General features: G+C 48.3%; 1 protein-coding gene across 1 annotated transcript in view; it reads left to right on the plus strand.

Annotated features, from left to right (window-relative positions):
• The first annotated feature begins 3441 nt into the window (after nucleotides 1–3441).
• The window catches only part of LOC143034961 (uncharacterized), a 61950-nt gene continuing 52891 nt past the window's right edge, over nucleotides 3442–12500 (plus strand). The window contains exon 1 of the mRNA XM_076201305.1: nucleotides 3442–5480. Coding sequence (XP_076057420.1) covers nucleotides 4185–5480 — 1296 coding nt within the window. The 5' untranslated portion in view covers nucleotides 3442–4184. The remainder of the gene's footprint in view (nucleotides 5481–12500) is intronic.

Genomic DNA, 12500 nt, shown 5'->3' on the forward strand with positions numbered 1-12500 from the left:
CTTCCCGTCCTTTCTCTCTCGCCCTTCCCGTTCTTTTTTCCCTCGTCCTTCCTGTCCCCCCCTCTCTCCCTCTCTCTCTCTCTCTCTCTCTCTCTCTCTCTCTCTCTCTCTCTCTCTCTCTCTCTCTCTCTCTCTCTCTCTTTCTCTTTCCCCTTTTTCGTACTTTGGTTGATTGCACAATCTTCCTGTTCCCTCGCACTCTCTCTTTCCCGTCGTCTGCCCCCGCCCCCGACCCCCCTTTCTCCTCCTCCTCTTCCTCTCGTTTCACTTCTTCTTCCTTCACACACTTCCCCTTCCATACTAGTTTGCCCCCTTCCCCCCTCCCCCCTCCCCCTCGCTTTCTCACCCGCTCCTCATCTCTTCCTTACCTCCTCCTCATCATCATCATCATCCTTCTCTTTCCTCTTCCTCCTCCTCCTCCTCCTTCTCCTCCTCCCCCGCTTCATCTCCACCGCATCATCATCATCATCATCCATCATCATCATCATCATCATCATCATCATCATCATCATCACCGCCCTTCTCCTCCTCCAGGCTTCATCTACATCATCATCATCATCATCATCATCATCGTCATCATCATCGTCATCATCATCATCACCGCCCTTCTCCTCCTCCAGGCTTCATCTACATCATCATCATCATCATCATCGTCATCATCATCATCACCGCCCTTCTCCTCCTCCTCCTCTCCTTTTCCTCCACTCCCTATCTACTCCCCCCTCCCCCCTTTCGTCCCCTCATCTCCTCCGTCCGTTCTCCAAGACACGACGACCCTGGCGTGTCACCCATTGATCCCACCCACCCACCCAGTGGTGGGTGGGTGGGTGGGTGGTCATGCACGTGTGACTCATCCGACGAGTCCCCCCCCCCAACTCAACCAGCTGAAGTCACCCAGACTGCCACACCCCCCTGCCCCGCCCCGCCCCGCCCCCACCTCAGTAGTAGTCACCTGGCGTCGTCGCCGTGAGTCTTGCTAGGCGCTCCCTGTCACCACCTCACGAGTCACCACCACCAGCTGAGTCACACGGTGGTCCTTATCACCCAATGGGAGTCCGGGGTCATCGACGTCGTCCTCCTCACCCCAAGTGAGAGTCTTCCTCTTCGTCTCTTCGCCCCCACTCGTCACCCAGGACTCCCGTAGCATACATACGTGTGATACGCCTCCCCCCCCCTCCACACACACACACACACATACACCCTGAAGTAGTACTGCCATATCATATCTATAATTTTCGGGATCGCGTTCCCCCTCCCCTCCCCCCTCCAAATTCTGCGACCCCCCAGGACTAGGATCCCCCAGGAAAGCCCTGCTGAACCCCCCAATCCTGAAATGGGGTGGGGGGAGTCGATTTCCTCCTCTGCTGCTCGTCCATCCATTCTTCCCCCCCCCCACAAGAATTTTCCCCCTCCTTCCCTCACAGCCTCCATCCTTGTCCTTTACTGTTCCCTCCATTTATCTCACTATTTCTCATTTTCCGCCAGAGTCCCCTTCCTCCACCCTCCATTTACCATGGCCCCCCCCCTCTTCATCGCCCTTTCCTTTGTCCTCTTTCTCATCCTCTTCCTTCTCCTCTTACTCATAGTCTTACCTCTCCTCCTCCTTTTCCTTTCTCCTCCTTATCTTCTTTCTTTCTTTACTTCTTAATCCTCTTCTATTTTTAACCCTCCTCCTACCACCACCAAATCTCTCCACCTTCTCTTCCTCATCTATATTCTTCCTCCTCCTCCCCCCCTCCCTTCTGCTGCTACACATTCCTCCTCCTCCTCCTCCTCGTCTCCAGCCTCGCACCCTCTTCCATCCCATCCCGTTAGGTTTCTCCCCTTCCCATTTTCTTCTTCTCTTTCTCGTCCCTCTCTCGTTTTTCGCCCTCTCCCCCTCTTTCCCTTGTCTCATAAAGTCTACGAGATCCTCTCCCTCCCTTCCTACCACAGTAGTCCTTCTCTGTCTTCCTTTGTATCTTTGTCTCTCGCCCCTGTCCTCCCGTTCCCCCATCTTTCTCCCATCGTCATCTCCCCTCTCCCCGACCACCATTTCTATTTTTCTCTCCCTTCCCTCATCGTCCTTCTGCTCCCCTCCCTCCCTCCCTACCTTCGGCCGTCGCCTCCCCCCCTCTCCTTCCACCCCCCTTTCTCTTCCCCCTTCCCCCCCTTCCTTATCTCCCCCAATCCTGCCATTACTCACCCCGCGCGGCATCACATCCCAACATCACCATCATTACCATCATAAGCGACGTTGCCACGTTTCCTATGTGTTTTCATTACTTTTCATCGTCTTCCCAATACGTTTCAATGTGTTTTCATTATGCTCTCCCTGTATTTCGCCAGTGGGTCGACTTCCGCCGTGTGCTGCTGATTTACTTTTGTTTTTGATATTCCATTTCGATGTTCGTCTTATGCTCCATTTCTGCCGGAGTGATGTCGTTAATATAGTATGGACAAATACAGAGGTGAAATTGTTCTTCTCCTGCCTGCCGTGTCGTCGTCTTCTACCGCTTTGTGCTTGGGACCATGTGGTCTTCTTCGACAAGAAATCTAAATCTCCCCGGATTTGGACTCTGTTTTTCTCTTTTCTCTCGCTCTGTCTCTTCTTCCCCCTTTCCGGAAAAAAAGAAGAAATGTGTATTTCCTTTAATGCAATTCTTTCTTTCTTTTTCGCGAAGCTACAATTTCGCTCATCCGTCGACTGCTGTGACGTAGAGTCGCTTAAGGGAACCGTAGGCAGATGTTCTCATCTGTTGCATTCGTGTTTGCCTCAAAGTGTGTACATGACGACTCTTACCTAACACACCTCTCTCTCTCCCTTTCATCTATTCACGTGGGAAAAAATAAAAAGAAGGCTCTCTGGCAAAGGAAAAGAAAAAATCAATCTAAGTTGAAGAAAATGGGGCTCGACGTCAGGATTGGAAGTTGGCAGCGGAATGATTTTGTGATTTGTGTTGTATTACAGTTTTCCCCTACTTTTGCCGCCAACAGACGCGAGCGTCGTCTAACTCATGTCGTCGCCGCCGCCTTCACTGCCAATGCTTTCTTGCAAAAACTACTCTTGCATTGCGACGCCATTTGTCGTTTCTTATCGTATTGTATCGAGAATTGTATTCCTGATTGTATTGGTAGACGCGGTGTAGCGCCAGTCTGAATGAAATGTTCCTTGGCGGAGGCGGCGCGGGGGGGGGGAGGGAGGGAGAGGGGGAGGGAGGGTGATTGCTCCAGCGTTCCACATATTATTATCATTACAGTAACAGAAATGGAACTCCCAAATCAACTATCATTACCGGGCACCATCATCATCATCATTTCCCATGCGTCATCAACTTAATGATGATGATCATCATTATCGAAGGCCATTTGCGTCAGGTCGGAGCCGAAGTAATGATGATGATAATGGTAATGATGATAATCGCGGGGGTTTGTAGCGGGGCTCGGGGTCTAGTATCGGGGTCCCGCTTACTTGACGATCATCAAATGATAATAGCCTTCACAAGGGTGAATATACCGTGTCTTGGTGTTGGGTACGTCATTTGTGCCGCCGGTTTTGACGCAGTGCGCAGGCGCAGACGAGTTAGCCGACGTGTTTTGAAGTGGGACTTTGGTCGCCTGCCACAACCGTGCTGCGTCTCCTGGGTACCGAACTCACGCGCGCGCACTCCCTTCGCGCCCTCCTGCTCTCCTGCTCCCACTCCTGCAGAAGGCGTGCGACTTTGTGGCGTTCTTCCTCGTGCGTGCTTGCTCGTTTTTCCCGTTACGGATCGCTCCTTCCACGCCGCCTCCTGCTGCTGCTGCTGTTGCTGCTGCTGCTGCTGGCGGAGGAGGAGCTGCACCTTGTCCATACTCAGAGAAGAGCACAAGGTGCCTTCATGTGCGCGTGTGTGTACGTACGTACGTGTGTGTGTGTTTACACTCTTGTGCAACGTTTGACCTCGTATGTGTTTGTGCCTTGGGAGGATTAACGTTTGAATTTCTTCGGTGATTTGCGCGCACCATTGTAACCACGAACGCCGCCTTAGCAGCACAACGTGTACATCATACATACGGACTTATAAAAGCATCTTAGAAAAAGGAAAAGAAACCCAGTTTATATCTCGTGCACGGCCACCAGTGAAGGGGGAAGGGGGCGTGTTCTCTCTCTGTCTCCCTCCCTCCCGGGTGCTCTCTTTCTCCGTTCCCGTGTTTCTTGACAGCCCATGACCATGAACGGAGACCCCATGAACGGCCGCGGGTTCCTGGGTCTTGCGGGCCTCATCTCCGGGGCCGCCGCCATGAACCCGGGCCACCACGGGCCCATGGGCCCTATGGGCGGGGGCCCCCACGGCGTCGGCGTCGGCGTCGGCATGATGCACGGACACGTCGGCGGCGGCGGCGGCGGCGGAGGGGTCGGCGGTGTCTCGCTCCCCCTGCCCAACGTCACCAGGTCGCCCGCCGTCAGTATCACTTCTACAGGAGCTGGAGGCGGCGGCGGCGGAGGAGGAGGAGGAGGAGGAGGTAGTGGTGCTGTTGGAGGAGGTGGTGGTGGTGGTGGTGGAGGAGGAGGGAGCAGCGATGGAGGAGGAGAGGGCAGTGGAGGAGTGAATGGTGGGGGAGGACATGGAGGAGTCGGACAAAGTGGAGCTCCTCCTGGAGGAGGAGGATCAGGAGGAGGAAGTGGAGGCGGCATGGGGGGTGGCCTTCCCCAGCAGGCCTCCAGCAGGAACCTCCTTCCCCACCACGTCATGCCCGGCCAGAGCCCGATGGGGCTTCACTCCCACGGGCACGGGCACGGTCTTCACGGTAGCGGAGGACCTGGCGGAGGCGGCGCTGGCGGCGGCGTCGGAGGCAGCGGTGTCGGGCCCGTCGGGCTCGATTCGCCAGGCGCTGGGCTGCCTTGGATGACGCAGGGCGCGGCGTCCTGGGGTGACCTTCAAGAGGCGGCCGCCGCCGCCGCGCTCTTCGGGGAGCGCGGGAGGTCCCGCAACTGGACTTACGAGGAAACCCTGGAGCTGATTCAGCTGTACACGTCGGACGAGTGGCAGGCCAAGTTCACGAGCGAGAAGAAGAACCACCGGGCCATCTGGACGGCCCTGGCCGGGGCCCTCACCCGCCGGAAGGACGTGACGGGCGACGAGGCCCGCCAGAGGCTCAACAACCTGAAGGCGCTGTACAACCGCATGCGGCGACAGCTCCTGGCCGGGGAGATCTCGGCGCCCCAGTGGGAGTACTGGGAGCCCCTCCACGCCTTCCTCGGGAGGCCGCAGCCATACATCCCCATGTTCCCCTCGCCCAACAACCCCCCGGGCATCCCCGCGGGGATGATGCGACCTGCGCCTCCGCCCCTGACGCCCTTTGGGCAGCCCGCTCGCCCGGCCCAGGGACTCCTGAACGCCCTCGGCGCCCTCGGGGGGCCCTTCGCCGGCCTCGGATCCCCGACCTCGAGGGCGAGTCCCTCGGGAGTTCGGCCCCTTCTTGCCTCCCCGTCACCGTCCTCGTCATCCTGCACCATCAAAGTACGTATACAAAGATATATTTCACACACACACACACAGAGGCAAACACACAAACACCCTTGCACACGATAACGATCCTTAGAATTTTTTTCTGATTAACACCATACTATGATGGCATTAAGGGAAAGCTGTCTCAGTGAACGACTTTACTACTGCAAGGACGATCTTTAGATACTTTGGTGTGGCTGGTGGCAAACGATTTTACTCAAATCGAAGTTGGATACCATGTTACACAAACAAATACAGTGGATCTGTCTGAATGATATACCACAAGTTTCAAAGTCTAATGGTAGCTAACATCTGTTTTTTGGGACTGAATTGTTACGTTGAAACCCATAGTATACGACTATATTGACACAAAATAACATTTAGAGGTTAATACACACGTGGTGCAGCTACTGTCTGAGAAACAAACGCACAAATGCCTTCGTGCAACCTCGTGGTCTGGCACTTGATCCCCGAAGAAATCCGTTGGTCCGGCATGTGAGTGTCACTGGCTTTCTGGAGACCATAAAACGATGTTTTGATTCAATGGAGAAGCCCTCGACGCTGAACAAAATCGCCTGGCCTTCACCATAAACAAAGTCTGCGAGGTATTGGGGGGGGGGCAAGCCTCGGCCACAACCAGTGGGGAAAATAAAGGGGTGCCAGCCGGTGTGTGTAAGGGGACCCCCAGGGACCGAGGTGAATGAAATGGCCTGGCGGGCGGCCGCGGATGCCATCAAACGTGAAGCTGTGTACCCGCAATCCGTTCGGGTCCTGAGAGGGACATGGTAGCGTCGTCGGGCAAATATGTGTTGATGCGAGCGCACTCGGCAAGGGCACTTTGTTGCAGTAGTGTCTGTTGAAAGGTGGTCGCTTGCCCGACTGGGTCAAACGCCGCCCATCCCATGGAACCAGAACATAGAACACCTTTTCATTCCCTCTCTCTCTTTGCTTTTTCGGGTCCCTACCTACAAGGTCCATTGCTTATTCCGGTCCTTGTTTTGATCCCCTATAATTTTGTTATTTTTCCCGCGTGCCCTCCTCCCAAAACCCGACCTGCCCTTTTGTTCCAGCAGGACCCCCGTCCGTGCCTTAGTTGAACTTGTTTCTTCTTGACCCGGGGTCTTGTCCCCCACCGCCCAGGAACCGCACCTCCGGATCGCCAGGTGGAATCCGGGATCCCTCCCTGCTGCCTTTGTGTGTCCGGTCCCTTTATCTGGCTGGGCAGCACTGGAAGGGTTGCCCTGTGTGCTCTCTCGGATGTTCTTTTGGAACTTTGTAGATTTGTGGCGCCACCTCTCCTCTTCAGAGTCCAAATATTTCCTTGATATTTGTCTTCGGCCATTTTGACCTTTGCTCGGCGAACCAGTGATCTTTTATCAAGTTCTCGTGACGCCCAGTCCTCTGTCACTTTCTAACGCTCTTTTTTGGTCGCGCTTGGAACCATTTTCCTCTGGTGCTCACTCCGTCCTGTTCTCATGATCAATATTCAGATCTTTATATTTTCGTCGTTCATTATTATCCCTTAAGATGCGGTTGCCGTCTTTCCTTTACATAGATATTTTTTCTCTGTCTATCTCTGTTTCAGATTGTCCGTTTTCAGCCCGTTTTCTTTTTGTCCTTTCGGGCCGCCGCTCCTTTTCCCTTCGGCCCAACGTGTTCCGGGTGCAATCCTTTGCAGCGCCTAACCGTTGTTCTCTTGGGTCTATGATCTTCCTGTTACCCAGTGCTCTTCAGTTTTGTTCGGCCCATTTGCCCAATATCCACCGGTTATCAGGCAAACTATTCCTTTATTTGGCCGATTTATCTGAGTTAGCCTCACTTGTGACCTGAACCCCATTCACATCACCTTTTATAGATACTGCACACACACACACACACACACACACACACACACACACACACACACACACACACACACACACACACACACTGTAGTTCTGTTGGGCAAGGAGTTGTGTGTGTGTGTGTGTAAAGTCACAGCATTACCACAGATGGGGACATATGAGCGCTGAGCTCTCATCCGGGAGGGTAATATATATATGTGTATATATATATATATATATATATATATATATATATATACATATATATATATACATATATATATATATATATATATATATATATATATATATATATATATATATATATATATATATATATATATATATCGATCACGAGTTCGACACGTGGTCCAAGACCGTGGTGGTGAACCACACGTTGGCGCGCGCGCGCAGCAGGACTCGAGGTCTTTGTTGGGATTAGGCCTGGGGGAGGGTCGCCACCGCCGCCGCCGCTGCGTGGCTCTCTCTCTCTCCCTTTCCGCCACAGCCGCCGCAGCTTCCATCCCCCGTTCTCCTGTTCTCTCTCTCTCTCTCTCTCTCTCTCTCTCTCTCTCTCTCTCTCTCTCTCTCTCTCTATATATATATATATATATATATATATATATATATATATGTGTGTGTGTGTGTGTGTGTGTGTGTATATGTATACATTTTATATATGTATATATATGTATATATATGTATACATATTAATATATATATATATATAATATATATATACATATATATATGTGTGTGTGTGTGTGTGTGTGTATGTATATATATATATATATATATATATATATATATATATATATATATATATACAGTATGTGTGTGTGTGTGTGTGTGTCTGCCTCCATCTTCCTTGTCTCGTCTATTTTTCATTATTTTCTTTCCCCGTGTCCATCTTATCATCTCTGTCCTTCTCTTTACCTCTTCTTCCCAAGGTCTCTTCAGCACCCCCTTTACTCCCCCTCCTCCCTCCACCGGTTGCACTCCTGTCAGATCCTTCATTCCCCCCCCCCCTTTTTTTTCATCTGTTCCATACCTTTGCCTTATTTCCTCTTCCTGTTAACCTCTTTTTATGTTCTCCTCCCTAATTTCCTCTTCCATTCTCATCCTCCTTCTCCTTCTGCTCCTTCCACTCTCTCCTCTTCCCTCTCTTCCTTCCAGTCTTCCTCCCTTTCCTCCTCCTTCCGCTCCTCCTTCCGCACCTCCTTCGTTTCCTTCTTCTCCTCTGACGTCTCTTTCTTTTAAGTTTCCTCCTTCTCTTCTTCCTCCTTCCTCTCCTCCTCCCCCTCCTCCTCCTCCACCTCCGAAACAACCATGTAAGGACCAATAGGTCTTGCTATTCGTTCGCCCATAACTCCATGTAACTCCTCCTCTTCCTCCTCCTCGTCCTCCTCCTCCACGTCCTTGTTCTCCTCCTCCTCGTCCTCCTCCCCCTTCTCCTCGTCCTCATCATTTACCTCCTCGTCTCGTCCTCCTTCTCCTCCTCGTCTCGCCCTCCTTCTCCTCCTCCTCGTCCTCTTTCTTCTTCCTCCTATTCCCCCCGTCTTCATATCCTCTTCCCTCACATACTCGTGTCTGATCTTCCTCGTTTAATATTCTTGGGATCCTCATGAAGAAGTAATTTATCGATTTTCTTTTGTCACATTTTATTCAGACACATTTTGTTATTGATGTTATTAGTATTATTGCTATTACTGTTGTTGTCTCTCCCCATCATGTACTCTAGAAAATCATTCTAATCCTGTCATTCTCTCTCTCTCTCTCCTTTATATATATATATATATATATATATATATATATATATATATATATATATATATATATATATATATATATATATATATATATATATATATGGTTGTAGGTCAAAATGCCGATGGACATAATGTCGACGGACATAATGTCGATGCACAAAATGCCGACATTTGTTCAAGTAGGACAAAATGTCGACGACGACTTTTATTAGTTATTTATTTAGTGAGATGATGCCAGTTGTTAATGCAGGCACTAAGCCATTTTTGCCACCAATTTTATACCTCTCTCCCTATATGTTTCCTGTCATTCATTCATAATAATACAGGTTAAAATGGTAGTTCCAAAATAAACAAACTTGACAGTCTATTGATTTTAATGAATCACAAGATGGCTCAGTTGTAGAGCTACAAATTTATTAAAAACAATATAATCAATTAAAAAGTGTTACAAAAGATATAATGAATGCACAATTTACCTATTAAAAACAACATAATTCTAAAAAGCTTTACAAGTTATGAGCAACTGCTCTTAAAAACTGTATCCCTTGATTGGGATTAAAGTTTGTGACCAGGTTCTTCAATCTTTCATTGATTCTAACATATTTTAGGTTCTGCCTTCCGATTCCTCTCCCATTGGTTAGTTGCGCTAACAACATTTCTGTATTTGCTTGTTCTTTTTTCAGTTTGTTAACCAATTTTTCTACAGATGAATGCTTAATCACCATTCTCCTGTTAAAAGCATTATGCCACCCTTCAAGTGCATTATTCGTGCGTGGCAAGTCATCTGCGACACGACTATGAACTGACCATAGCTTGATTTCATAGCAGGGTTTACGTCGTCGTCCACGTTGAACTACGCCTATCCATGTAACTTCAAAATACGCCAGAAATTCGTCGAGAACACATTCTATTTCTTCAGTTAGGGAACCAAGAAGCTCTTCAAAAAAAGCATATACGTAATCAGGAGGAATAAATGCTTAAAATTGCATTATGATGAATGCATTACTGGTCATTCCACAGGTGTTTACACTACACTAGTAAACTGGCTGTTTGGTCATTCCGGTTGTTTATGCTACAATTCTACGGTGCCCGTATTCACATCAAAGCTATTTCATTCCTTCTTGGTTATAAACTGGACTCGTAACATTATTATTATTATTATTATTATTATTATTATTATTATTATTATTATTATTATTATTATCATCATATTTCTCGACATCATGTACGTCGACATTTTGTCCTACTTAAACAAATGCCGGCACTTTGTCCATCGACATTTTGTCCATCGACATTATGTCCGTCGACATTTTGTCCTACTTGAACAAATGTCGGCACTTTGTCCATCGACAATTTGTCCATTGACATTATGTCCGTCGACATTATGTCCATCGGCATTTTGTCTGCATACCATATATATATATATATATATATATATATATATATATATATATATATATATATATATATATATATATATATTATATATTTATTGTCTTTTTTTTTCTCTCCCCTCCCCACCCTACCCTGTTTTCTCCCAAACTTGTTTTGCTCTGTCAGTTAACTCCGTCCAGTAGCAACTCCCCCAGCCCTCTCTCGTCCTTTCTTCCCTGACCCTTCTTCCTTTTCCTTTCTTCCTTCCTTCCTTCTCCTACTTTCTCCCTCCTCCTCCACCATTGCTATTGGGTATGGCGTGTATAGTTGATGCAGCAGCACCTAAGGTGACGTTTTAGGGACTTAACGACACCCCTACGGACCAGAGTCACGCGGCATTCCTGTTATAGTCGGAGACTAGTATCCACTCAAAGAGGAATGCTCTTCACTTTTTTAACTTTTGAATCTCCCTTCTTCTGCTCTCTCTCTCTCTCTTCCTCCTTGACTAAGACTTCCTCCTCCTCCTCCTCCTCCTTCTCCGTGACTCCACCTTTTCGGGGCCCTATGGTACAAAGGGCTGGAGGGGCTGATGACCAATTGATAGATGCATCACCCACTATCACTTTCGTCCTGCCTGCCTTGCCCTTTCTTCTTTTTTTTTTTTTTTTGTTTATTTTCTATTTAATTTTTTTACGTTTGCGAGGTCACCTTCTCTCCTTCGCTTCAATACCATTCCTCCTCTTATCTAATCGCACGCCTCTGACAAATAAAGTAAGTGCCGGGAGGGGAGGGGAAAGTGTGGGAAGAGGGGGGGGGATTATGGCTCAGTATAGCCTTGTATATCTGTTTGTGTGCTTGTCTGCGCTTTGGTCTGTCCTTGGGGGGGGGGGGGGCTCCTCGCGCCGCAGCCGCCGCCGCCATGGTCGCCACGCGGCCCGCGGCGGCGGCGGCGGCGGCGGCAGAGTCTTCGCTGTCGATGCGGGGACCTTCCCTTTAGGCCCTTTGGATTCCACCGAGGGCGGTCTTCGGGGGTGAAACGGGCCTCAATCGAGCGAGACCCCTTTCCGGACTAAAGCCCCCCCCCCTCTCTCATCTCGGTAAAACGTCTTGTCTAACTTTGAGGACCAAATGTGAAACAGACCCTTGACTGGGTTAAGTTAGGTGTGACTAGAGAGAAATCGTGGCAGCTTTTGTTTATGTTATCGCGGAAAGATTAGATCGAATAATATCACCAACACCCTGTGTGTGTATATGTGTGTGAGTACATACCTAACCTGAATACATACATACATGTGTGTGTACATACATACATATATATATATATGTATATATATATATATATATATATATATATATATATATATATATATATATATATTTTCCAACCACATAACACTTTTAATTCCGTACCATCGCAAACGAGACTGAGAATCGCTCGAAGGAAGCATCCGTGGAAATTGAAACGCAACGCAATACGCTATCGTAACTTTGTTACGGATTAGCTGGGTTCGAATCCTCGGCTCGTCTATGTTTCAATTTCCACGGATGCCTCCTTCGAGCGAATCTCAGTCTCGTTTGCGATGGTACGGAATTAAAAATGATATGTGGTTGGAATAGATATTAATTGATCACTGGGAACCATTCAGTGTATATATTTGTATATATATATATATATATCTATATATATATATATATATATATATATATATATATGTGTGTGTGTGTGTGTGTGTGTGTGTGTTGAGACATTGTGACGGGCTTGAGGAAGGTGGAAGAAGACAGAGGTCTAGGACCGAGTTTATTCCTGACCGGTTTCGCCTAGAACTTCATCCAGGAGTATCATTCGTCTGAAGAAGATCTACGCGAAACCGGTCAGGAATGAACTCTGTCCTAGACCCGAGTCTTCTTCTTCCACCTTCCTTTTATACATATATATATATATATATTTATATATATATATATATATATATATATATATATATATATATATATATATAAAATGTATGTATATATGTATGTATAATTGTGTGTGCGGGTGGAAGGGGATACAGGAGAAAGCAAGTGTA

The sequence above is a fragment of the Oratosquilla oratoria genome, chromosome 18, assembly GCF_046742065.1.
Source record: "Oratosquilla oratoria isolate Oo_2021 chromosome 18, ASM4674206v1, whole genome shotgun sequence".
In the NCBI taxonomy this organism is placed as follows: Eukaryota; Metazoa; Arthropoda; class Malacostraca; order Stomatopoda; family Squillidae; genus Oratosquilla; species Oratosquilla oratoria.